Here is a 22,510-nt window from a genome sequence, read left to right on the forward strand (position 1 = left end):
CCTAGAAGTGGAATTACTGAATCATATGGTAGTTCTATGTTTAACTTTTGGAGGAACACAAACTGTTTTCCAGCACTGCTGCACCATTTTACATTCCCATCAATGATGTATGGTGGTTCCAATTTCTCCACATCCTCACCAATACTTATTGTTTATAGCCATCCTAGTGGGTATGAATGGTATCTCATTGTGGTTTGATTTGCAATCCCCGATGGCTAATGATGTTGAGCATCTCTTCATGTGTTCATTGTCTATATATATTCAGATCAATATTTATTTAATATCCATTTTTAAATTGGGTTGTCTTTTTATTGAGTTGTAAGTGTTCTTTATATATTCTAGATACAAGATCCTTATCAGATATATGACTGCAAATATTTTCTCCCATTTTGTAGGTTGTCTTTTCACTTTCTAGATAGTATCATTTAGAGCACAGAAGTTTTGACAATGTCCAATTTATTTTATTTTCTTGCTTGTGCTTTTGGTATCATATAAGAAACCATTGTCAAATCCAAGGTCATGAAGACTTATACCTATGTTTTTTTCCAATAAGTGGTTTAGCCCTTACATTTATGTTTTTTATCCAATTTGAGTTAATTTTTGCATATGATATGAGGTAGGGGTCCAGCTTCATTCTTTTGCATATAAATATCCAGTTTTCCCAATACCATTTGTTGAAAAGACTATTCTTGAATTGTCTTGACACTCTCATCAAAAATTAATTGACCTCCCTAGCTGGTTTGGCTCAGTGGATAGAGCATCAGCCTGCGGGATGAAGGGTCCTGGGTTCGATTCCAGTCAAGGGCACATGCCCGGCTTGCTGGCTCGATCCCCAGTTGGGGGCATGTAGGAGGCAGCTGATCAATGATTCCCTCTCATCATTGATGTTTCTATCTCTCTCTCCCTCTCCCTTCCTCTCTGAAATCTCTCTCTCTCTCTCTCTCTCTCTCTCTCTCTCTCTATATATATATATATATATATACCAAAAGTATGAAGGTTTGTTTCTGGACTGTCAATTCTATAGGTCTTTCCTTATGCCATTACCACACTGTCTTGATTACTGTAGTTTTGTAAATAAGAAACTGTGAGTACTCCAAGTTGGTTCTTTACTTTCAAAATTGTTTTGACTATTCTGGGTTGGCCTCTACTGTTCTAACCCCAGGGGACAAGGCCTCACCCACACTGTCTCTTCCAAGGTATTCATTATGGTAGCCTACAACCCTAATCCTATCCTCTCTAACCTCATCTTGCGATATTCTCTCCTTCTCTCCTCCACTCTAGCTACATGGGCCTCCTCTCTGTTTCTTAAACATTGTGAAATCCTTCCTGCCTGAGAGCCTTTGAACTGATATTCCCTTTGCCAAAACTGCTTCCACTCCATTCCCTCTTCCCTATTCCTATGACTAACTTCTTTTTGTCATTCAGGACTTCGCTTATGTATTATCTTTTCAGAAAAGCCCTCACTAACCCCCAATCTAAAGTAGTTACTCACCAAATCCTCCCTCTTTATCACATTAGCCGATATTATTACACGAATAGAGGCCCGATGCATGAAAATTCGTGCAAGAGTAGGCCTTCCTTCCCCCGGCTGCTGGCACCGGCTTCCCTCCGGCACCTGGGACCCAGGCTTCCCTCCAGCCCGAGCTTTGTCCAGAAGGACATCTGGTCTAATTAGCATATTACCCTTTTATTATTACAGATATTATTATTATTATATCACTGTCTGAAGTTATTTTGTGTATATATTGTTATATTTATTTACTTTCTGTATCCCCCTATTAGAATGGAAACTCCAGGAAATCAGAGATTTTGTCTCACTTGAAACTGAATTCCTCCACATAAAACACTGCCTTGCATATAATAGATATTAAATATGTATTTAATGAATGAATGAATGAATCAGCCAATCAATCAAATATTTGTTCAAGCCCTAGACAGTCCCTATAGGAGGGATTCAGCACCAAGAAGAGAGGTAAGGAGCAGTGAACTGGCCCTCAAACCAGGATTACTTTCCTTGTACTCACCTTCTCCTATTTTGCACCAGTCAGCAATTCCTCCCTCCTTTTATTCAGAAGTTTTCCCAAAACCCTCCTAGCATCTGTCGACATTTGAGAAGTAGATACAGGCAAATTCCTGCCTCCTTCAATCTGTACTCTGGATTGCTCTTGGGAAAAATGACCAAAGATGTCTCTGACCATAGTATATATGCACAAGGCCCATTTGCAAATACAAAAATCTACATGCTGGAAAACATGAGGCACTGGATAAGGGGACTGAAGGACACAGAACTAAGAAGCCAAGAACCCAGAATCTCAAAGAGCCTAAGAATTCATATTATAACAACTTCTGATTCTAATGCCCACAAAAGTTTGAGAACCATTGTCCAACAGCTACAGACTAGACAGGAGAGGGCCTAGGTTACTGATGGAGAGATTTTCGATGGGTTTGGGAGGCTCTAATAACCCTCTGTACAGCCCTGAGTCTTTTAATTAAAGATCTTAAAGAATGTTATAAGCATCAATTAACTCTAGCAGTACCCTAGAATCTAGGCTTTTGGTCCTGTTTTACTGACAGAAAACTGAAGCCTATGGGTTAGTGCCAGGAAAGGAATAGCTCAGGCTCACATGGCCTGGACAGAGCAAGCTAAGGGCTAAGTTTGAAGCCAGTACTGACCTCAAAAAACTTTCCCTTACGGAAGGGGTTCCCTGTCCATGCTTACCATGCTTTTACTGCAGGCAGATTTGTCTGGTTTCTTGTCACTCAGGTCTCAACTTAAAGGTCACCTCCCCAGAGAGACCTTCCCTGAACATCCATCTTAATGTCTTCCCCCATTTCCTATCATATTACCCTGTTTTGTTTTCTTTTTTAAAAAATCCTCACCCGAGGATATTTTCCATTGATTTTCAGAGTAGAAGAGAGAGGGAAAAACAGAGAGAAACATCATTGTGGGAGAAATATATTGATTGGTTGCCTCCTGCACGAGCCTTGACCAGGGTCTGAGCCAGAGAGGAGCCTGCAACCTAGGTATGTGCCCTTGACCACAATCGGACCCAGGACCCTTTGGTCCACAGGCCGACACTCTATCCACTAAGCCAAACCGGCCAGGGCTATTTTATTTTCTTTAGAGTACTTGCCAGTATCTTATTTTTTGCTTATTACTTTTCTTCTTCACTATAATATAAATTCCATGACGTCAGAAACCTTATCTGATACAACATTGTCCATGTTGAGTATTTGTTGACTATTTAAATAAGTAAATCTAAATGAAGATTTTCCAACAATATGTAGATGCTATTGAAATAAGTAAATATGCAAATCTAAATTTAAATGATACTTTGGAGATGTATTTCTTTTAGTAAGTAGATACTTAGACTATCGTGTTAGGGTCCTTCTTTATAACATTAAAAAGGGCCATCAGAATTTCCATTTTTGTCATTGTATGTATTCAAATTTCTGAACAATCTCCTAACTAAAACAATTAAAGTGCTAGGTTAAATGTAATTTTTAACTTTAAAATTCCCAAATGAACTGGCAAAAAAGTAAGGAGTTAGAATGACCCCAATATAAACTGTAACCAGAAACACCTCCTTGAAACATTTCTTTATTTCAAAAATGACACCATGTTCTCCTGGTTTTGGCTTCCATGTCACTTACCCCGTCCTCAGGCTCCTCCTTTCCTGATTGCTTCTCAACCTCTTACCTCTTAATACTGGAATGTTCCAAGATTTGGTCCCTGGGTCTCTAACTTAATATACAACCTTCGAAATCTTATCTAGTCTGTTTTAAGTATAATTTAGATACTAATAAACTTACAAATTTTTATATCTGATTCAGATCTCTCCCATGAACTTCAGATTTGCATGTTCACCTGCCTATTTGACATCTCTACTTGATTGTCTAAAAGTCACAGACTGCCGTAGCTGGTTTGGCTCAGTGGACAGAGAGTAGGCTTTTGGACTGAAGGGTCCCAGGTTCAATCCCTGTCAAGGGCACATGCCCAGGTTGTGGGCTCAATCCCCAGTAGGGGGCATGCAGGAGGCAGCCGATCAATGATTCTCTCTCATCATTGATATTTCTATCTCTCTCTAAATCAATAAAGATATATTTAAAAAATGAAAATGAAAAAATTAAAAGTCGTCATACTTAAAATGCCCAAATGTGAACTTAGTGAATGGCAATTCCATTTTTCCTGTTGTGTAGATCAAAAACATTGGAGTCATTCTTGACTTCTCTTTTTCTCAGATCCCAAATGCGTAGAGGGAAGGAAATGGAAAAGAAAAAATAGACAAAAATAGCTCAATCAATCCAAACTAAGGTCAGAAAAATATAAAAGGGAAAAGAAACCAAAAACAGAACAATAGAAAGCCAAACAAAACAAAACATATTAGTAATTGTTCTAAATGTACTTAGTTCTCTAATTAAAAGCTGGATTGTTAAATTGGATTAAAAAAAATCTGGGGTGGGAGGAGGGCTTGCAGGAAGCAGCCGATCAATGATTCTCTCATTATTTATGTTTCTATCTCTCTCTCTCCCTCTCCCTTCCTCTCTGAAATCAATAAAAATATTTTTTTTAAAAAGAAAAGTCATGAAAGCCTGGCCTGCATGGCTCAGTGGTTGAGCACCAACCTATAAACCAGGAGAATACTGTTCAATTCCCGGTTGAGGCATATGCCTGGGTTGTGGGCTCCATCCCCAGTGTGGAGTGTGCAGGATCCTCATCATTGATTTTTCTATCTCTCTCTCCCTCTCCCTTCCTCTCTGAAATCAATAAAAAAAATATTTTTTTAAAAAAGTCGTGAAATATATAGAATATTTTGAACAACACAATTAGTAGGTTAGCCTAATAGAAATAGATAGAAAATTATTCAAAAAATTGGATTATAAACATTTTTAAGCACACATGGAACATTTATTTAAAAAATGACCACATGTGAGACCATAAAGTTAGCCCCACAAATCTTTAAATGCAATTAAGTTAGAAATCAGTTACAAAAAAGATAATTAAGGGGGAAAACATATCTTTGGAATTTTTAGAAATGCACTTAACTTTTGGGTCAAAGAGAAAATCATGTAAAAATTAGAAAATACTTAGAAATGGCAATGAGAATAATGTATCAAAATTGTGGGATGCCGATAAAAGAGTATTTTGAAGGAAATCTATAGCAGTAGTGCTTACTGCTATAGATTTAGGAAATAACTAAGGCTCAAAATAGTGAGCTAGATTTTGGAAAAACAGAATAAACCTAAAGAAAAATTATAGGGATTACTAAAGAGAAGAAATTAATAAAGTAGAAAAATATTCATTAGAGAAGATCAACAAAGCTAGAAGTTAGCTATTTGAAACTACTAGTGAAATAGACTGACTTCTAGCAAGAGTAACCAAGAACAAAAAAGAGAATGTACAATAATATTAAGAATGATAAGGGAACCATATCTAAATAGCTAAATGGGCTACATAGATTAACTAGATAAATAATATAATAACTTTATGCCAATAAATATGAAAAATGAAATTAATAGATTTCTAGAAAAATGCAATTTACCAAAACTGGCTAAAAAAGAAATAAAGAGCCTGAGAATCCTATAACTTGAACCTAAAACTGCTCTAAGAAAAATAATGTCTTTAATTTAAAAAAAAAATCCACCCTACCTGGTTTGGCTCAGTGGATAGAGAGCATTGGCCTGTGGACCAAAGGGTCCCGGGTTCGATTCCGTCAAGAGCACGTACCTTGGTTGGGTTGCAGGCTCCTCCCTGGCCCGGGCCCTGGTCAGGGTTCGTGCAGGAGGCAACCAATCAATGTGTTTCTCTCACATTGATGTTTCTCTCTGTCTTTCCCCCTCTCTTCCACTTTCCCTAAAAAGCAATGGGAAAATATCCTAGAATGAAGATTAACACGAAAAAAATAAAAATAAAAAAAATAAAAATAAATTCTATAACTGTCAAAGAATTTGAATCAGCTTAAACTTCTACAAAGCAAGTATCAGGTTCAGATGGTTTCACCAATGAGTCAATAGAAAAAATGGGTAATTGAACTGTGGTAGAATCATACAACACAGCAATGGAAATAAACAAACTATAGCTGCCTACATCCACATGTTTGGTTCACAAAACAATGTTGAGTGAAAGAAGCAGTCACAAAAGAATTCATATACTATGATTCCATTTATATAACATTCAAAAATAGGCTAAAAAAATAAATACATAGAAATACATAAATGTAGCCCTGGCCAGTGTGGCTCTTGTCCCGATTGATGTTTCTCACATCGATGTTTGTCTCTCTCTCTCTCTCTCCCTTGCTCTCTCTCTAAAATCAATAAAAGCATATTTTAAGAAAAATAATGGGTTTGTAACTATAAAGAAAAGCAAGAAAATAATTACCATAAAATTTAGATAGTGTTTACCTGGAATTGGGGATGGAATCTGGGAGGAACAGAGGGGCTTTTGAAGGACTAGAAATAATCCTGTTTCATAACATGAGTGTTGGATACAGAGGTGTGCTTTTATCATTACTCTTTAGATTCATAGCTGGGTATATACTCTGGAGAAATTCTTGGATTTGCCAAAAATATTTATCTAGATATTATATATATATATATATATATATACACACACACTAGAGGCCTGGTGCATGAAAATTCATGCACTGGAGAGGGAGTCCCTCAGCCTGGCCTGCCCCCTCTCACAGTCCGGGAGCCCTCAGGGAGAGGAGGTGACCCGGTGATCAGGGGAAGGCGATGCCCCTATCACCTCTGCTGCTGCCACTGCCAGTAGCACAAGCCTTGGCCGGCCCTGGATACCTGAGCCTCGGGCGGCCCTGGGCAGCTGGGCAGCCACCATCCGAGGCTTGCCTGCACCTCGAGCCAGCTCTGGGGGGCTGGGGGGCTGAGGGTGGGTCCAGCTGCACTGTGCACCTGCTGCCCCCCCAGCTGGGCTGAAAGGACTGTGGGATTCCGGCAGGGCAGAGGGGACTGGGTGCCGCCATCTTGTGGCTATGGGCGCCGCCATCTTTGTGATGGTGTGACAGTCAATTTGCATATTCCCTCTTTATTAGATAGGATATAAAATAAAATATCTAGATAAATATTTTATATATATTTATATATATTTATTATATATGTTTATAAATATATATAAAATATCTAGATATATATGTATATATATACATATATATGATATCTTTTTCAATTTAAAGGTTATTATTCTATGCAGATAACAAAAAAAGAATGAAATATATATGTATATGACATGGGGAAAATATACAATGCATATTCAGTAACAAGCATGTTAAGGAACTCAGCAGTGTAATCCCATTTTAATAAAAATAGTAATGTGTTCATTGAAATAAATCTGAAAAATATACACTAAAGTGTGAATACTGGTTATCTCTAGAATGGTTTCCATTTCAAAATTGTACAGTTCTGTAGTATTTCTATATTTTTTAGTAATCTCTTTTACTTTTGTGGTTAAAAAAATAGCATTGTGTTTTTATTGATTTTAGAGAGAGAGGAAGGGATAGGGATAGAGATAGAAACATTGAAGAGAGAAACATCAATTGGCTGCCTCCTGCACGCCCCCTACTGGGAATCAAGCTGCAACCCTGGCTTGTGCCCTGACTGGGAATCAAACCAGTGACCTCTTAGTTCATGAGTAGACACTCAACTGCTGAGTCATACTGGTTGGGCAAGAGCGTTATTTTTTTAAAATATATTTTTATTGATTTCAGAGAGGAAGAGAGAGGGAGAGATAGAAACATCAATGATGAAAGAGAAATATTGATCGGCTGCCTCCTACACACCCCACACTGGGGATTGAGTCAGCAACCTGGGCATATGCTCTGACCGGGCATCAAACTGTGACTTCTTAATTCATAGGTTGATGCTCAACCACTGAGCCATGCAGGCTGGATAAGAACATTATTTTTATACTACAGGCCCGGTGCCGATGAGAGCCGATTGGGGGCGGGGCCGGACAGAGTGAGGGGCTGCAGTTGTCCTGGTCGTTCCAGTCATTCTGCCATTCGGTTGCTGGGCTTTTATTATATAGGATGTTTAAAAAAACCTGTTTAAAATAGAAGGAAGAATACTTATTTTAGAAAGAGGGACTTTGTCTCTCTTTTTTCAAGCAGAGAAGAATTCCCTGACAACCTACCAATTCTATAAAAGAGAATCTGTGAGGACAGAAAGTTCAAAATGGGAAGGACTTCTGGACTCAGGTCCCTTTAATGGGGTAGAGGGTGAATGGGGCCTGGACAGTTCCTCCGGCTTACAAGCCTCTCCTAACCACAAAGCAAACCTGCTTGTTCCCTGACACTCTCCAGCCCAGCTCAGGAGGGTGACTGAGGTCTTGGCCAGCTGCCTTTTAGTCTTGACCCATTGTTCCAGGTTCCCAGCTGACTGAGCATCTGGCAGTTAAGCCAAAGGCCAACAATGTCCTGACTTCCTGAGTAAACACCTGTGAACTGAGAGAGGACGTGGTAGGGTCAGAGCAAGTGTTCAGGGACATAGTAGGGCAAAGAACAAAGCAAAGCCTTGCTAGGGCATAAGGAAAGCCCAGGAGATCTTATTCTGGGCCAGTCATTGAATCTCCCTGGAACCCCAGAACTTTCTGTTGCAAGTGGTAGGCTTTGGGGCTCTGAGAGGCATGGAAAGGAGGGTGTTCTTTGGCCCAAAAGAGAGTTCAGCTTATGGGGAGAAGTGGGGGGTATTCCAGGCTTTGTACATGTTATGCCTCAGCTTGTCCTGGCTAGCTTCTATTCATTTTTCAGATTTCCAATTATAGACCACTTCCTCTTAGAAGTCTTCCCCAACTCCCACCACCCCCTTTACCACCCTCCAAGAAGGTCTTAGAGGCCTCTGCTCACACCGCCCATGCTTTCCCTTACCCAGCACTATCCCACTCTAACAGTTACCTGTTTGTCTTTCCCGCTGGGATTTTAACTTCCAGAGGTCATGGACCATGATTGTCTTAACTACTGTATCTCTAGCACCTAGATACTCCATGGGTACTCAGAAAATGTTGTGGGGTGTGTTTTTTTCAATTTGACTTGAGAGAGAGATTTGTTGTTCTACTTATTTATTCATTCATTGGTTGCTTCCCGTGTGTGCCTTGACCAGATAGCAAACCTGCAACCTTTGCCTATTGGGATGCTGTTGTAACCAATTGAGCTACCTGGCCAGGGCAGAAAATATTTTGATAATGGATGAATACAATGAAGGAATGGCAGAGAGGGCAAGTGATAGAATCCTTCCACTTGTCTGGAGTGTGTTTCTCAGCAGCCTAGGAAAGAGCCTCCAAAGGCAAAGGAAAGTTTCAGGGAAATTTATCCTCCCTTTTCTCCTCCCCTCTCCTTTCCATTCTTCTGACATTGCACCCCTCCCTTCCCCACCTCCCAACCCCACATCCAGTTTGGTGTGAGCTTGAGCTCCCTCTACTGGCCATACTTTAGTGGCCGCAGGGAGCCAAGCCCAGGTAACCTCATTTGTTTTTTCTTCCCTCTACCCACTTCTGGACTCTGGGGTTCATGAGAGATTGGAGCATGAAGAGAAAACAGGGCTAGTCAACACACTGGAGGTTTCTTTGGTCTGAGCTCTCATTCCCACCCCCATTCTCATTCTTGACACCAAGGGGACTTCCCTCACACCCTCACCTCATGCTCAGTTTCCTGGAGTCTCCACTCCCAGATTCCTACTCCAGCTAATTCACAGAGATGTTGATTTCCGGAGCTTTTGGTTGATACATCAGCTCTGACTGTGGAACAGAGATCTCAAGATGAGTTGGGAATAGACAAAAAAAGGCAGAGACAACAGAAAGAAAGGGACCTGAGAGTGAAAGGATATAAACCCACATTGAGACAAACACAAAGATCAGGGTTGTATCCCCAGCCCTTTCCACCCCCATGGGCTTATAAACCAGGGCCCTGCCTTAAGAAGGAAGATTTCCCCACCTCTTCCGTGTGCCTAAGGGGAGTGACTGTATTGACCAGATCTTCAGGCTTAATAGGGATACTAGACTTCAGGGACACCTCCTGGACGACAGTGCTTCCCCCACCCCTGCCCCCCGCCCCCTGCTCCTGAGAGGGCCCATCCTGGAGCTCACATCTTCACTGTCACTTCCACTGAACGAGTACTCTGGCTCCAGCCCCTTCTCAGGGGTGCTCCTTTCCTTCTCTGGCATCAGCTCATCAAGCCAGAGAAGTTCTTGTGGTGAGAAGACCCACTCCAGTGCCTTTCGGACCCCCACCAGGCCCAGCAACTGCAGGGATAGAAACAAAACCCAGGGCTGTCAGCAACAACAGGAGGAGCATTAACAACAGTAACATCTATTCAGCATTTCCAATGTGCTAGGCATTGTGTATTGTTTCACTGAATGCTAAGACACTCCTATGAGTAGATATAATAATTACTCTGCCATTGTGCGGAGAAGGAAACTGAGGCCCTGAAAGTTTAGAGACTTGTGACCAGATTGGTCCTATACAAAGCCCGTGGCTCTTAACTTCCTCAGTGAGTAACAACAAAGCCAGAACTACCTATTTGATCACCTCCCTATGGAACAAAAGTGATAGCATTTCCTTTCCCAGGGCCTCAGTTTTTTCCTGGGCTTTCTATCTCTCCCTGGAAAGGAGTTGAATCAGGTATCCCAGGGCCCATCTGTTGGCATCCCTCGGCCATCTTTATTTGCCCTAGGACTCCCAACCAGGCACAGCCAGGGGCAAAGGAAAGAGGGAAGAGACTTCCTCTTATGGAAGCCTTGGCCACCCTCCCAGGCTCAGAGTCTCTCAGGAACCCCCCAGGATGCCACCCAACCCTGAGTCACCATGATGGGAAAGATGATGGCTGCAGGTGTAGACTTGATTATCCAAAGCAGACCCAGGCAGGCAAGCTGGATGGCTGTGAAGAGATGGACCCTGCTCAGAGGCACGTGCCTCAAGAGCAGGAGGTCTGGCTGGTGTTTTGCTGGCATCAATAAAAGCTGCACCCTCTTGGTGAACTGGGGGAACAAGAGGAGGAAGAGAGCAGGGTGTTTAGGTAGCCTGGAGAGTGTCACTGTTAGCCATGAAAGCTCAGCACTGGGGCAGTCAGAAGACTCCCTTGGCCCCCTCCTCACCCAGAGCATGGCAGCGGAATCCCTCTGCCCAGAAGAAACAGGAAGAGGACTGGGGCGGGGGGGGGGGCGGGGGGGGTGGCAAGTGCAAGCAAGAAGTACCAGCAGGAAAGGAAAGGAGGAGTGGGGTTTCATGGTGATTTTAGTGGGCTCACCTGAATGCTGCTAATTGCTGCCACCCCCATGTACAGGAAGATGCCATAGAGCACAGGCATTGGGATGAACTGGTAGAAAGAAGTGGAGAGCCAGCAAAGGAGTTGAGCTCTGCCAGCAGCCCAGGTGTCCCCCTTGGGCTCCAGCCCCAGCCTCTAGCACCCAGCATCTAAGCCTATCCAGGTGTATGTCTTTCTTTCCCACTTTATGTGCCTGATTAATGAGAATCTTCACATAAGTCAGATGCGGTAAATTCTGTAATTGGCTCCATTTTACAGATGGGAAAATTGGGCTTCAGAGAGATTTGGTAACTTACCCATTACCTAGCTGACCTCTCCAATCTTATCCATCACTTTCCTCTCTGCTTTCTCTGTTCCTGCTATGCTGACCTCCTTTCCTTCCCTCACCACACCCAAGTTTATTTCTACCCCTTGCAAGGCCTTTTGCTTTGCTATTTTCCTCCACCTAAAAATGCCCTGACTTCCTTCTCACTACTCATGGCCCACCAGAAAGGTCCTCCCTGATCATTTAAAGTAGAGCCCTGGCACGCAATCACCTTATTCTCTTTTACTCCTCATAGAAGTGATCACTATCTGAAATTATCCTGTTTTATTGTTGTTATTTTTCATGTCTCCTCTCACCAGACTGCAAGGATTGGCGGATCTCTTTTGATCACCACTCCATCCCCAGTCCTGAGACTGTGCTTGGCATAGGGTTATGCTCGGTAAATAGCTGCTGAATGGGAGTCACCTCGTTAGGAAGCTGCTCATCTGGTCCTTCTGGTTCTTTCAACTACTCCACTCTCACCCAGCCTCGGTGACCTTTCCCTTCCCTAACCTCCTGTGGTCCTGCCAGTGACTCTTGTGGGCCAGTCTCCACACCCTCCTGACTGCTTCGCTGTCTTGGCTTGTTGAACCTTTCTGCTATTACTCGTTAACTTTTGTTTGTGTGTGGGTGTTGCTGGCAGGTGCTTGGTTCTACATTCCTTCTCAAGACTCTCCTCTCCCCGCCTTCTCCCAGGTGCCTAGCACAGCCTTGCACACAGAAGGTGTTCTTTAAACATATGGTTCTGGTGAGGAAGAAGTGAAGCGCTTTTGCCTCAAAGTTTTTGTGGGGTGTGATGATCATACTCTGAATCTAAGGCTTGTTGGGAGGCTGGAGCGAGGGCAGTGCTTGGCCTTTGCGGGGAGGGCATTCCTACACCCTGTACACTGGGTAGAAAGCCTACTTGGTAAGAGTTTGGGTTCTCAGATCTGAGAAACTAGCTCTCTTAGTGACCTACGTGAGCTACTAAACTTCAGGCTCCTCATTTGTAAAAGGCACATGCATCTCGGGTTAATGTGAGGATTGAATGAGGCCAGGTATGGAGAAACATGCACTAAGTGTTCAGCCCATGTCAGTTCTTGTATTTATGATTACTACCCTGCCCCTGACGCCAGCCTGCCTAACAAATGTACCTTGAGTATAGGTGCCAGGAAGATGGAGATTCCTGTAAGGATGAACACCACCAGGCCTGTCAGCCGCTGCTCCCTGTGGGGAGAGGGAAGAGTTAGCCAGGGTCTGGGGGAGCCCCTGGGGTGCCCAGGCTGGAGACCCAAGCCAGACACCACTATAGACCCTGGCAGGGGAGAAATGGAGGGATCCTCCGACTGTCACCTTAGCTTGGTGTGAAAAACTGGAGAGGAAGGGGCAGGGCACTTCAGTATGGGGGCCCCAGGCCTCTCCATCAGTTCAAGCTCATCGTTGCTCTTTCTTTTCTTTTTCTTTCTTTCCTTTTTCTTTGTTGTTGTTGTTGAAAAAATAGCAATTTCTACACTGCCATAAAGACTTTCATTTCCGTTTACAAAGTTGATTTCCCATACTTTGGACAGATTGTGTTTCCAGCAGTTACAAAACTGTTTTTGTGGTGTTTTACCTTATAACATCAATGAGGTGCTTCCACATTGAGTGGGTTTATGAGGTGGCACCTCACCCTTGCTCAGCCCTGGCTGCCTCCACGGCCCTCCCAGTCCCATGGCTGAAGGAGGAGAGGGAAGACTGACACACCCATCTCAGAGCCCATTCACCCCGCCCCATTCTCCCCACTCCCATGATCCTGGGCAGTGAGAGAGCCCTCTGGAGCTACCAGCTTAGAATTTAAGCTGCCCGAATAACTCTGCCTTGTCCCTTGCTACCTGACCTTGCTGCCCACCTCTCATTCCAGCCCCCTGAGTACCGGCCTCACCTGATGCCCAGGAAGCTGGGGGGCTCCCCCAGAGCACAGGCTCGGCTCTCTCTCCGAAGGCTGTCCATGTGGGCCAGGGAGATGACAGTGGCTGAGACATACCAGGGAAGCCCAAGCGCGGATGTGAGCAGCATCAGCAAAGCCACACAGAAGAGGTCCAGGTGGAAGCCAGCTCCCTTCTGCAGGTAGTGGTGGGGCAATTGGGATGAAACTAGCCCCCTGGGGTGGGAGAGGGGAAACCTGGAACCCACCCTGGGGCTTCTGTCCCTTGGTCCAGGGGTCTAGGGTGTTCCCGACAGGCCTCACCCGCAGTCTATATTCGGCACGATTGAGAATGACCGCTGTGATCTGCTGGTCCATGAAGATGAGAATAGACAGCAGCAGGGCAGGCAGAGCGGCTGCCACACTCAGCCACCAGGGGTTGGTTCCAAAAGGTGACACCAGCCAGTCACGCCCAGGTAGTGTGGGCTGGGGGAGGACGGTCCATGGACATACTGGAGAGGGTCTCCCAAGAGCACCTCACCTGGACACTCCAGCCTTGGCATTCTTCCACAACCTCCCTTACCACAGCCCCTCCCCACCAAGGCCCTGGGTGCTATGTGGGAGCAGTGTGTGTGCGTGCATAGCTGGTTCAAAGCATCCCAGTACCTTAAGAGAGGGCAGAAGGAGGGGAACCGGCTAGGGGGTTGGGCTGGAGCCAGGGGCTCTGGACTTTGGTTCTCTTGGGCCCTCCCTCCCTGCAAGAGGAGGAGGGCGTAGCGGAGGCCTGCCCATCCTTCTTAGTGTACAGAGCTCTCCTCCCTGGGCACCCCCTCTCAGCATCCAGGGTGGGGCAACTCAGGCTCAGACCTGCCTTGATCTGGGGCAGGGGCAGGGCTGGGTGTGTCTGCGTCTGCTCTGATTATAAGCGTCTGTGTGGGGGACAGGGCCCCAGATGTTGTCTTGGGTTCTGAGTCCCTGAGGCTGCCTGAGTTGGAGTCCCCCTGCTGTCCTGTCTTCGGGGAAGCTGGAAGGGAGGGCTCCAAATGCACAGAGTGTAGGTGCCAAGGTGCTAAGCCCTGATCTGTGCACTGTTATGCCTAGAGAGGGAGCCCCCACTTCACTAGGGTCAAAATAGAGAGTGGGGAGTAGTGGAATGGGTAGGACCGTGCCAAGGGTAGGGAAAACCATGACAATAGTGAGGTCTTGGTATGTGTCAGTCCCAGCATTGTGACAAGTGCTTTACACTATTATCTGTAAACCTCAAAACACCTATGAGTGGGAACTATTGTTATTTATTTCCATTTTATAGAGGAATAAATTGAAGATCAGAAATGTGGGTTAACTTGCCTAAGGTCACACAGCTAAGAAGTGGCAGAACCAGAACTCAAACCCAGGCCAGCTGACTGGAGGGAACCCATCCTCTTAACTCCATACTATAATAATAGCTACTGAGTATTCTCTGCTTATTATGTGTCTAGAGCAGCATCTCATTCATCCTCACAACTCCGTGAGGCCATTATTATTACTCTTTCTATTTTACAAGGGCAAACAGAAACTTAGAGGAGGTGAATTATGGAATTTATTCATCTTCCCCCTCCAAGGTCCTGTCGGCTGGCCCTGCTTTTCCCTCTCCCAGCTCTCACCTTGAACTCTCTGGGCACCGTGAGCTTCGGCGTGGCGAGGCCCAGGAAGGCATCAAGGCCACAGCCCAGCAGGATGGCCAGGACTGAGGAGAAGTCGCTGAGTACCTTGCGCACCTGGCCACACAGTGGACACTCAGTCAGGTTCAGGCCTGCCATCACCCCGTCCCATTCACAGGCAGGGCCCAAGGCCAAGAGCTAGTCCTCTCCCACAGCAAGAGTTGACACTCACCACAGATGGGAAGAAGCGGCTTGTCTTGACATGCTTGAAGGCCATGGCAAAGAGGAAGGAGGCAAGGAAGAGGAGGAGGGAGAAGAAGGCGATGTCTGGGACTGTATGACAGCCAGGGCCCCGAGGGTGGCCTCCCTGCCGGACACACTCAGGTGGAGGCAGCAAGGACGCATTGACCAGGCCTAGGTCCTATATGGAGTGGTGGTCAGGGGTGAGGTTATGGGCGCAGGCAGCACAAGCATCCACTGATGCCCCGTGAGACGCCGAGGGCCCAGGACAAGAGGTTCCTCGGTGACCTCTGAGGGTTTCTCTAGCCCAGCGGTTTCAACCTGTGGGTCGCAACCCCTTTGGGGGTCGAACGACCCTTTCACAGGGTCGCCTAAGACCATCGGAAAACACATATATAATTACATATTGTTTTTGTGATTAATCACTATGCTTTAATTATGTTCAATTTGTAACAATGAAATTGGGGGTCACCACAACATGAGGAACTGTATTAAAGGGTCGCGGCATTAGGAAGGTTGAGAACCACTGCTCTAGCCTGTGGGATGGAAAGAGCCTGAAACCACTGACTTCTTCTTCCCAGGAACAGGTCTCACCGTGCTTAAGAGGTCGTCTCTGTCTTTTGGCTTTGTCCTTGTCCACTGAGACTCATTTCCTGGGAAGCAGAGAAGAATTTGGGTGTGTGCTCCGCCCCTGGGAACCTTCTTCAGCCCTCCGGAGCCTAATCTCATGGGTCCAGCAGAACCAGAAAGTTCTGGCTCATCTGTCTGCTGACTCCAAGAGCTACCATGTCTGCTCCTCAGGACACTGCCTCGTGCCCTGGCTCCTTCAAATTCTCTACTTATCTGTATCCCTGGTGCCCAGCTGGACTGGCCAGAGCAGACGCCCAGCAAACATTTGCTCAAGGGATGAGCATACAAATCCACCAGGGGCGGAACTGGTCTTGTTCACGCCTGGCGCAGAGACTGGCACTCTTGAAGGGACACCTCTTCGCCAGTCCTGCTGTTTCTGTCATGTGGAGGGATATATGCAAGTGTAATACTCTGAGCTTCTCTCCACTAGCTCAGTCCCTCAGTCCAAGGGGAAGAGCAGCCATTTATTTGATTGGTGAGCTTGGGATTAGAAGCTGGGCATGCCTGGCCCACCCTTTCCTTCCCTGCTCTTGGGAGTAAGCTGCCTGCACTTGCATCTAACTGCGCCTCTGGAGCAAGACAGTCCCTTTTCCAGTGTGACCATGACCAAGCGGGTAAGTCTACTTAATTTGGGTTTTATTGTTAGGAAGCTCATTTACCCATGGATATAACCATGTTCTTCTATCAGCATTGTCAGAAATAAAGATGGTATTGGGCCTGCTCTGTGACTTATTTTCACCTGATTTTGAATCGTAGTGGGGGAGGTGCTGCGGTTGTTGGGTAAGTACTCAGAATTTTGCTGAATGTAACCGGGGAGGCGGGCGGGGGGGTGGGGAGTGGGGAGCAAGGAGACACCCTCTCCCTCCTTATCCTCCCTTATCTTGCCAAGCTCCCTATTTCCCTCACCCACCTGCAGGGTCTGGGTACTGGCAGAAGCAGCCGTAGGCGGGAGAGCCAGGCCTCTGGATGGGATAGGCACGGGTCAAGCTCAGCATTTTGCCCACGGCATCGTAGATGAAGATGAGGCTGATGAGGGCACAGAAGCCTTCCTCGGTGAATCGAGTGAAGTAGCGCACCAGCACACTGGCCTCTGTGGCCACCAACACGAGGCAAAAGGTGGCCACCCAAATGCCCACCCATAGGCGGAAGGGCAGGTAGTCCAGGCTGTAATCTCTGGGGGGTGAGAGACAGGCAGGGCTTGGCAGGGCCATTCTGCTCCCCACTTAACCCAGGTCAGGTGCCCCTAGAGCCAGACAGTTCCATCCTCCCCTACTGACTCAGCCAGGATCAGGCCAGTGAGGTGAGGGAGTCCCACCTGCTGAAGGAGAAGAGCAGGCGTTCAAAGACCAGCACTGGCCCCGTGCTGCTGAGGATGGTGAGGGGCTGGCCGGCCATCAGGCAGAAGGCAGCTCCTGCCACTGCTGTGCCCAGGAAACTTTCCAGCACCCCCTAGGGGCCAACATGGGGCCTTGTCAGCACAGGACCCTGGAGTCCTCAACACAGGAACCCAAGCTCCCAGGGGCCTCCTCACCCACCCATAGTCCCAGGGAAGGGCGAAGGGCATGGCTGCGGGAACACCAAAGCTTGTGCCTGCCCCCCTTCCACATCCCTACCCACCTGAGCACCATCGGTGGCTTCTCCCAGCAGCCCCCCAAAAGTGATGGCGTTAGTGATGGTGGCCAGGTAAATGTAGAGCACAGCGGAGAAGCACTGAGGGTGCAGGGCGTCCAAGAAGTCACTGGGGTACCACAAGGCCTTCCTCCGGACGTCCTGGACAAGGCCCCCAAACAGCCTCCCGCCCATTGGTCGTCAATGATACAGGTTTCCACACCCCACGCCCCTCTCCCCACTACTGCCCCTGAGCCCCTGTCAGTGAGCACACACCTCTATGCTCCTGGGACCCCTTCCCCCGCCCCGTACACCGATCCTTACTCCTACCCCAGCTCGCCTCACCTGCCCATCCGCTGCAACTCCGGGCTGGGTGCCTGCGGCGGGTGGCCGTGCCTGTCCTCGGCGGGAGACCCACGCCGGGCAGAGGGGCCCTTGACCTCCTGTATTTGCGAGGGGAGCCTGAAGGGAAGGGGAACCCAGGTGACTGAGGATCTCCAACTAGCCGCAGACTGGGAGCCAAGTTCATGGCGCCCTGCCCCCTGGTGGCTGCTCGTATCCCTGCGGGCAGCCTCCAAATTCCAAGGTAAGTCCCTGTTCCTTTCCTGGAATCCCCTCCCTTCCTCAACAGCGGAACTGGACCCAAGACTGTGGGGAGAGAAGGATCTATATGGGATGGTTACCCCGGATACCTTTTGTGTTGAGAGGGCAGACATTTAGGCGGGGGAATCCGGGCTGTGGGGTCCCACCGGCCTGGGGGGAGCACTGTCACCTCCTCCAGGAAGGCATCCAGGGCTGCCAGAAGGTCATAAAGGTTGCAGGCCCGTCGAACTGACCACTGGAATTGCTGGGGACAGGCACAGAGCGGCAGCAAATGCATATCTGAGTTCTCACATCCATTTTCACAGTCTCAAAACTAGACACACGAGTCACATAGGCAGACCAATCATTCAAGCATTCGTCCCAATGCAGGCTTTCAGTATCTGCGGGTTGCCTATTGTGCTAGGTAAGGGGGCGACAGTGGTAGCCAAGGAAACTCCAGTCCTCGTGCTCACACACACAAAGCCACTCTCTGCCTCATTGCTGTACTTAATACATACAGAGTCCACACACACACACACACACACACACACACAGGCCTGCCCAGCTCACCGGGTCACTGAGGAGGACCGCCATCGCTCGGCCCATTTCATGGTAGCTCCTTCCCAGTGTGGGGGGACCGAGGAGGAGGCAGAAAAATCTGAGGAAGGAGCCAAGCCCCAGGGAGGGTCAGAGGCTAATATGGCATAGGGAAGTCCTGACTTCTGACCTCCCCACCAGCCCCCATACACACACTTACGTGCACACCCACTTTGCTGCCCTGACCACTAACCCCTCCCCAGGCCCTGCGCACCATCCCCCACACACCCCAAGAGAACTGGACCAGAGATCTCGCACTCCCCTCCCCAGTAACGGCCCTTCTCTGGGCTCCAGGATCCCGCACTCCCACTCCGCAGCCTCACCTGCTGGGGAGGGGCACCTCAGTAATGGGCCCCAGCACCACTGGATCCCGCAGTCGCACAAAGGCCCCCAGTGGCTGTGCCAGGAAGCCCAGCTCTCCTGCCAGCACAGCCCCGGCCTCAGCCCCTGGAGGCAGCTTCTGTCTCAGGGAGTTCAGACGCTGATGGGGGTCAAGGAGACACAGAGGATGAGAGCTTATTTGGGGAGGGGATGGTGGCTGATGAGGAGTCCAGTGGAGGGTGGGCCCCTGTTAACCCTGCCCCCCCGTCCCAGCCCTGCCCCCTGTCCCAGCCCTGCCCTACGGCCTGGAGACCCCCAACACCCTAGGGCTGCGCCTCGTCTCAGCCCTGCCCCAGGAAGGGCGGCAAACCTGCTCCTTCAGGGGGGCCTCCTCATCGCGGGAAGCCTCTCTTGGACGGGCAGACCCTTTAAAACAAGATTTTGCAGTGATTAAGGGCATCGGCTTTGGGAATGGACCCGCCAGGACTCCCTGACCAGCTCCACTGACAAGCTCTGAAAAGGAGCACATCCTTCCCCCCTCTGAGCCTCCGTTTTCTCATCACGAAAATGGACATCATTGTGGTACTACCGAAAGGGTGCTTGTAAATATTAAATGAGAAGCTCCCAGTGCAGTGCCTACCAAGAACACCCTTTCACAAAGCTCTGGCTGTTACGATTCTAGCCCCTCCGTTCTCCCCTCATCATTATTCCCGCTCCCTCTTGCCCATGAGTCCTGGGTGGAGGGTGGAGGTCTAAGCCGAGGCTAGGCCACTCCTGGTCCAGGAAGGTGCAGGGGGGATCTGGGACCCTCCCACCCGAGGATTTTTGGTTCTGGGCCCAGGGATGGGCCTCTTACCCCAGCAGGGCCTGGTGCGTGTGGTCTGGATGAGGTGCTGGGGTCTCTGCAGCAACAAGGACTGCAGCTGCCCTCTCAGCTCCGGGCTCAGCGACTCCACTCTGGTCACCTGCTCTGGGGAGCAGAGGTGGGGCTCCAGCCCTTTCCTGAGAGCTCCCTGCCCCCCAATTCTTCCCCTGTCCCCTCTGCCCAGGTCACTTTCCCTCCTGGGAGCCTCAGGGAGTGGAGGAGCCAGGGAACTTCTCCTTCACTCTGCTCTTCCATCTCCTCCTAGTGACAGGGATGGATAATCCCTAAGGTGGGTGTGGTGGGCCCTGGAGAATTCCAATACTTTTGGGGGAAATCTGAGGGAAATGGTGGCATGGCTACCCAGGTCCTCCCTACAGAGGGCCCCAGCGTACCCACGAGCTCCAGGAGGCTCTGAGCTGGGCAGTCCAGCAGGACAAGGCCCTCCATGAGAAGGCTGCGGAGCTTCTGCAGGCTGGGCAGCGCCAGGGTGGGCACATGGGGGGCACTCCACCGGCCCCCACCCATCTCCAGCTTCTCTTCAAACAGCACCCACCTGCCGTGGAGAAGGGTGGACAGTGTTACTGGGGGCACCTCTCCAGGTCCAGGTGGGGACACAGGAGAGCCAAGGAAGGTAAGTTGACGAGGGAGACGTGACCCCAGTGATGCAGTGTATGCCCTCCTTTCGCAGTCACCTCTCATCTGGGGTCTTGGGAAACTCAAAACTAGACCGCGGAGAAGCTGAGCATCAGAGAGGGTGGGGACCTGACATGTGGACAGAGAGGAACTTCTGATTGGGGGTAAGAACACCCCCTACAGGAAGAGCTGGGGTCATGGAGGAGGCCCCAGCTGAGGAGGGGGAGGACCACATAAAGCTGGCCTGGGTTTCACTCACCTGCCTGTCTCTCTCCACTCTAGCGCCTGGGGCCAGCCCAGCAGCTCATTCAGCTGAATGAAGAGCAGAGGGTCCTTGGGTACCCCAGTGTCTGAGGAGCCATCAGGGCCGGGGCCAGAGCCTGGGCCGCTGTCCAGCTCTCCTGTGGGCACATTTTCATGAGCACTGTAGACATCAAACTCTTCCTGGCCCGGCAGCTTCATCTCGGCGAGGCTTGCGCAGTCTTTTGGAACTGGTACAGTCTGGGGTTCTGAGTCCAGGAGCCCCTGGACTGGCTGCATTTATAATGTACCCCCCAAGCAACACAATACAAACACAGCAAGGCCTGCTGACTCCAGAGCCAACCGGGTTGCCTCCTCCCCTGCTTGCTTTCCCCATCCCTGACTGGCCTGAGAGTGTTTGCAAGGGTAGCCTGAACTCTCCCAGGCTCTCCAGAAACGTCCTAGCTGGGGCCAAAAGTATTGTGTGCATTTTTTGTGGGATCACGTCTGACCTCACAGTATTTTGTGTAAATAAATAGGAGTAAATTGTTGGCCTGGGTCTGAGAATTGACAGGGCCAGATTATGCTGCCCCCTATTTTGTATCAAATAAAAACACCAAATACTCAGAACTGTTTTGGTTGTCACCAACACACCCTGAGGGCACTCAATAGGACAAACAGAGACCTAACTAATAACTGGGTCTATAGAAGCCAGGCAGGGAAAAGGAAACAGCAGGTAGAGGCCCTGCCCATTAAGTGGGTAATGGTGGAAAGTGGAAGCAGTTCATGAAGAACATAGTGGCTGAGTCTTACATTCTTTTGTCAAACAACACCTGGATACTCCACAATTTAACTATGTCCTTGGGGTCTGCCCTGATAACTGAACCCCCTGGTGAAGATGGAGGAGCCAGCTAGGGTGTGTGTGTGTTTGAAGGTGTTCCTGGAGCTGAATGAGCAAAGGAGAATGTGGGATATTGTCAAGTTTTGTTGGCTCTACCTTCAGGCCCAGCATCCAACCACATCGCCCATCTCCAACACTACTCCCCTGATCCAAGCTGCTAACATTTCTCCCCTGAATTGTTTTAATAGCTTTCTAATCTCTTGCAATCATCTCCCTGCTCCCACTCTTTCTTCCTTGCCCAAAGTCCATTTTCTTTTCTTTAATGTATTTTTTAAAATATATTTTATTGATTTTTTACAGAGAGGAAGGGAGAGAGATAAAGAGCTAGAAACATCGATGAGAGAGAAACATTGACCAGCCACCTCCTGCACACCCCCCACTGGGGATGTGCCCGCAACCAAGGCACATGCCCCAACCAAGGCACATGACCCCAACCGGAATCGAACCTGGGACCCCCCAGTCCGCAAGCCGACGCTCTATCCACTGAGCCAAACCAGTCAGGGCTAATGTATTTTTATTGATTTCAGAGAGGAAGAGAGAGATAGAAACATCAATTATGAGAATGAATCATCGAGCGGCTGCTTCCTGCACACCCCCCACTGGGGATGTGCCTGCAACCAAGGTACATGCCCTTGACCAGAATCGAACCTGGGACCCTTCAGTCCGCAGGCCGACACTCTATCCACTGAGCCAAACCAGCTAGGGCCTAAAGTACATTTTCTACACAGCAGCCATAGGGGTCCTTTCAAAAGTCAATCTAGCCACATTAGTCTTGTGCTCAACTCACCCAGTA

General features: G+C 48.2%; 1 protein-coding gene across 1 annotated transcript; it reads right to left on the minus strand.

The window, feature by feature from the left end:
- Nucleotides 1-7,933: 7,933 nt before the first annotated feature.
- Nucleotides 7,934-21,274, minus strand: SLC4A9 (solute carrier family 4 member 9). The gene is made up of 22 exons (XM_006086498.3): nucleotides 20,836-21,274; nucleotides 20,336-20,496; nucleotides 19,935-20,048; nucleotides 19,449-19,504; nucleotides 19,081-19,238; nucleotides 18,731-18,818; nucleotides 18,271-18,425; nucleotides 17,924-18,040; nucleotides 17,588-17,762; nucleotides 17,286-17,419; nucleotides 16,881-17,143; nucleotides 15,935-15,993; nucleotides 15,333-15,521; nucleotides 15,104-15,217; nucleotides 13,785-13,946; nucleotides 13,479-13,657; nucleotides 12,712-12,784; nucleotides 11,257-11,325; nucleotides 10,814-10,987; nucleotides 10,097-10,252; nucleotides 9,648-9,748; nucleotides 7,934-8,059 (listed from the first exon to the last, which is right to left on the minus strand). Exons 1-21 carry the CDS (start codon nucleotides 21,114-21,116, stop codon nucleotides 9,695-9,697), a joined length of 2,931 nt encoding a protein of 976 aa, XP_006086560.1. The 5' UTR covers nucleotides 21,117-21,274; the 3' UTR covers nucleotides 7,934-8,059; nucleotides 9,648-9,694.
- Between the last annotated feature and the right edge of the window lie 1,236 nt (nucleotides 21,275-22,510).

This window comes from Myotis lucifugus, unplaced genomic scaffold (genome assembly GCF_000147115.1).
Source record: "Myotis lucifugus unplaced genomic scaffold, Myoluc2.0 scaffold_28, whole genome shotgun sequence".
NCBI lineage: Eukaryota > Metazoa > Chordata > Mammalia > Chiroptera > Vespertilionidae > Myotis > Myotis lucifugus.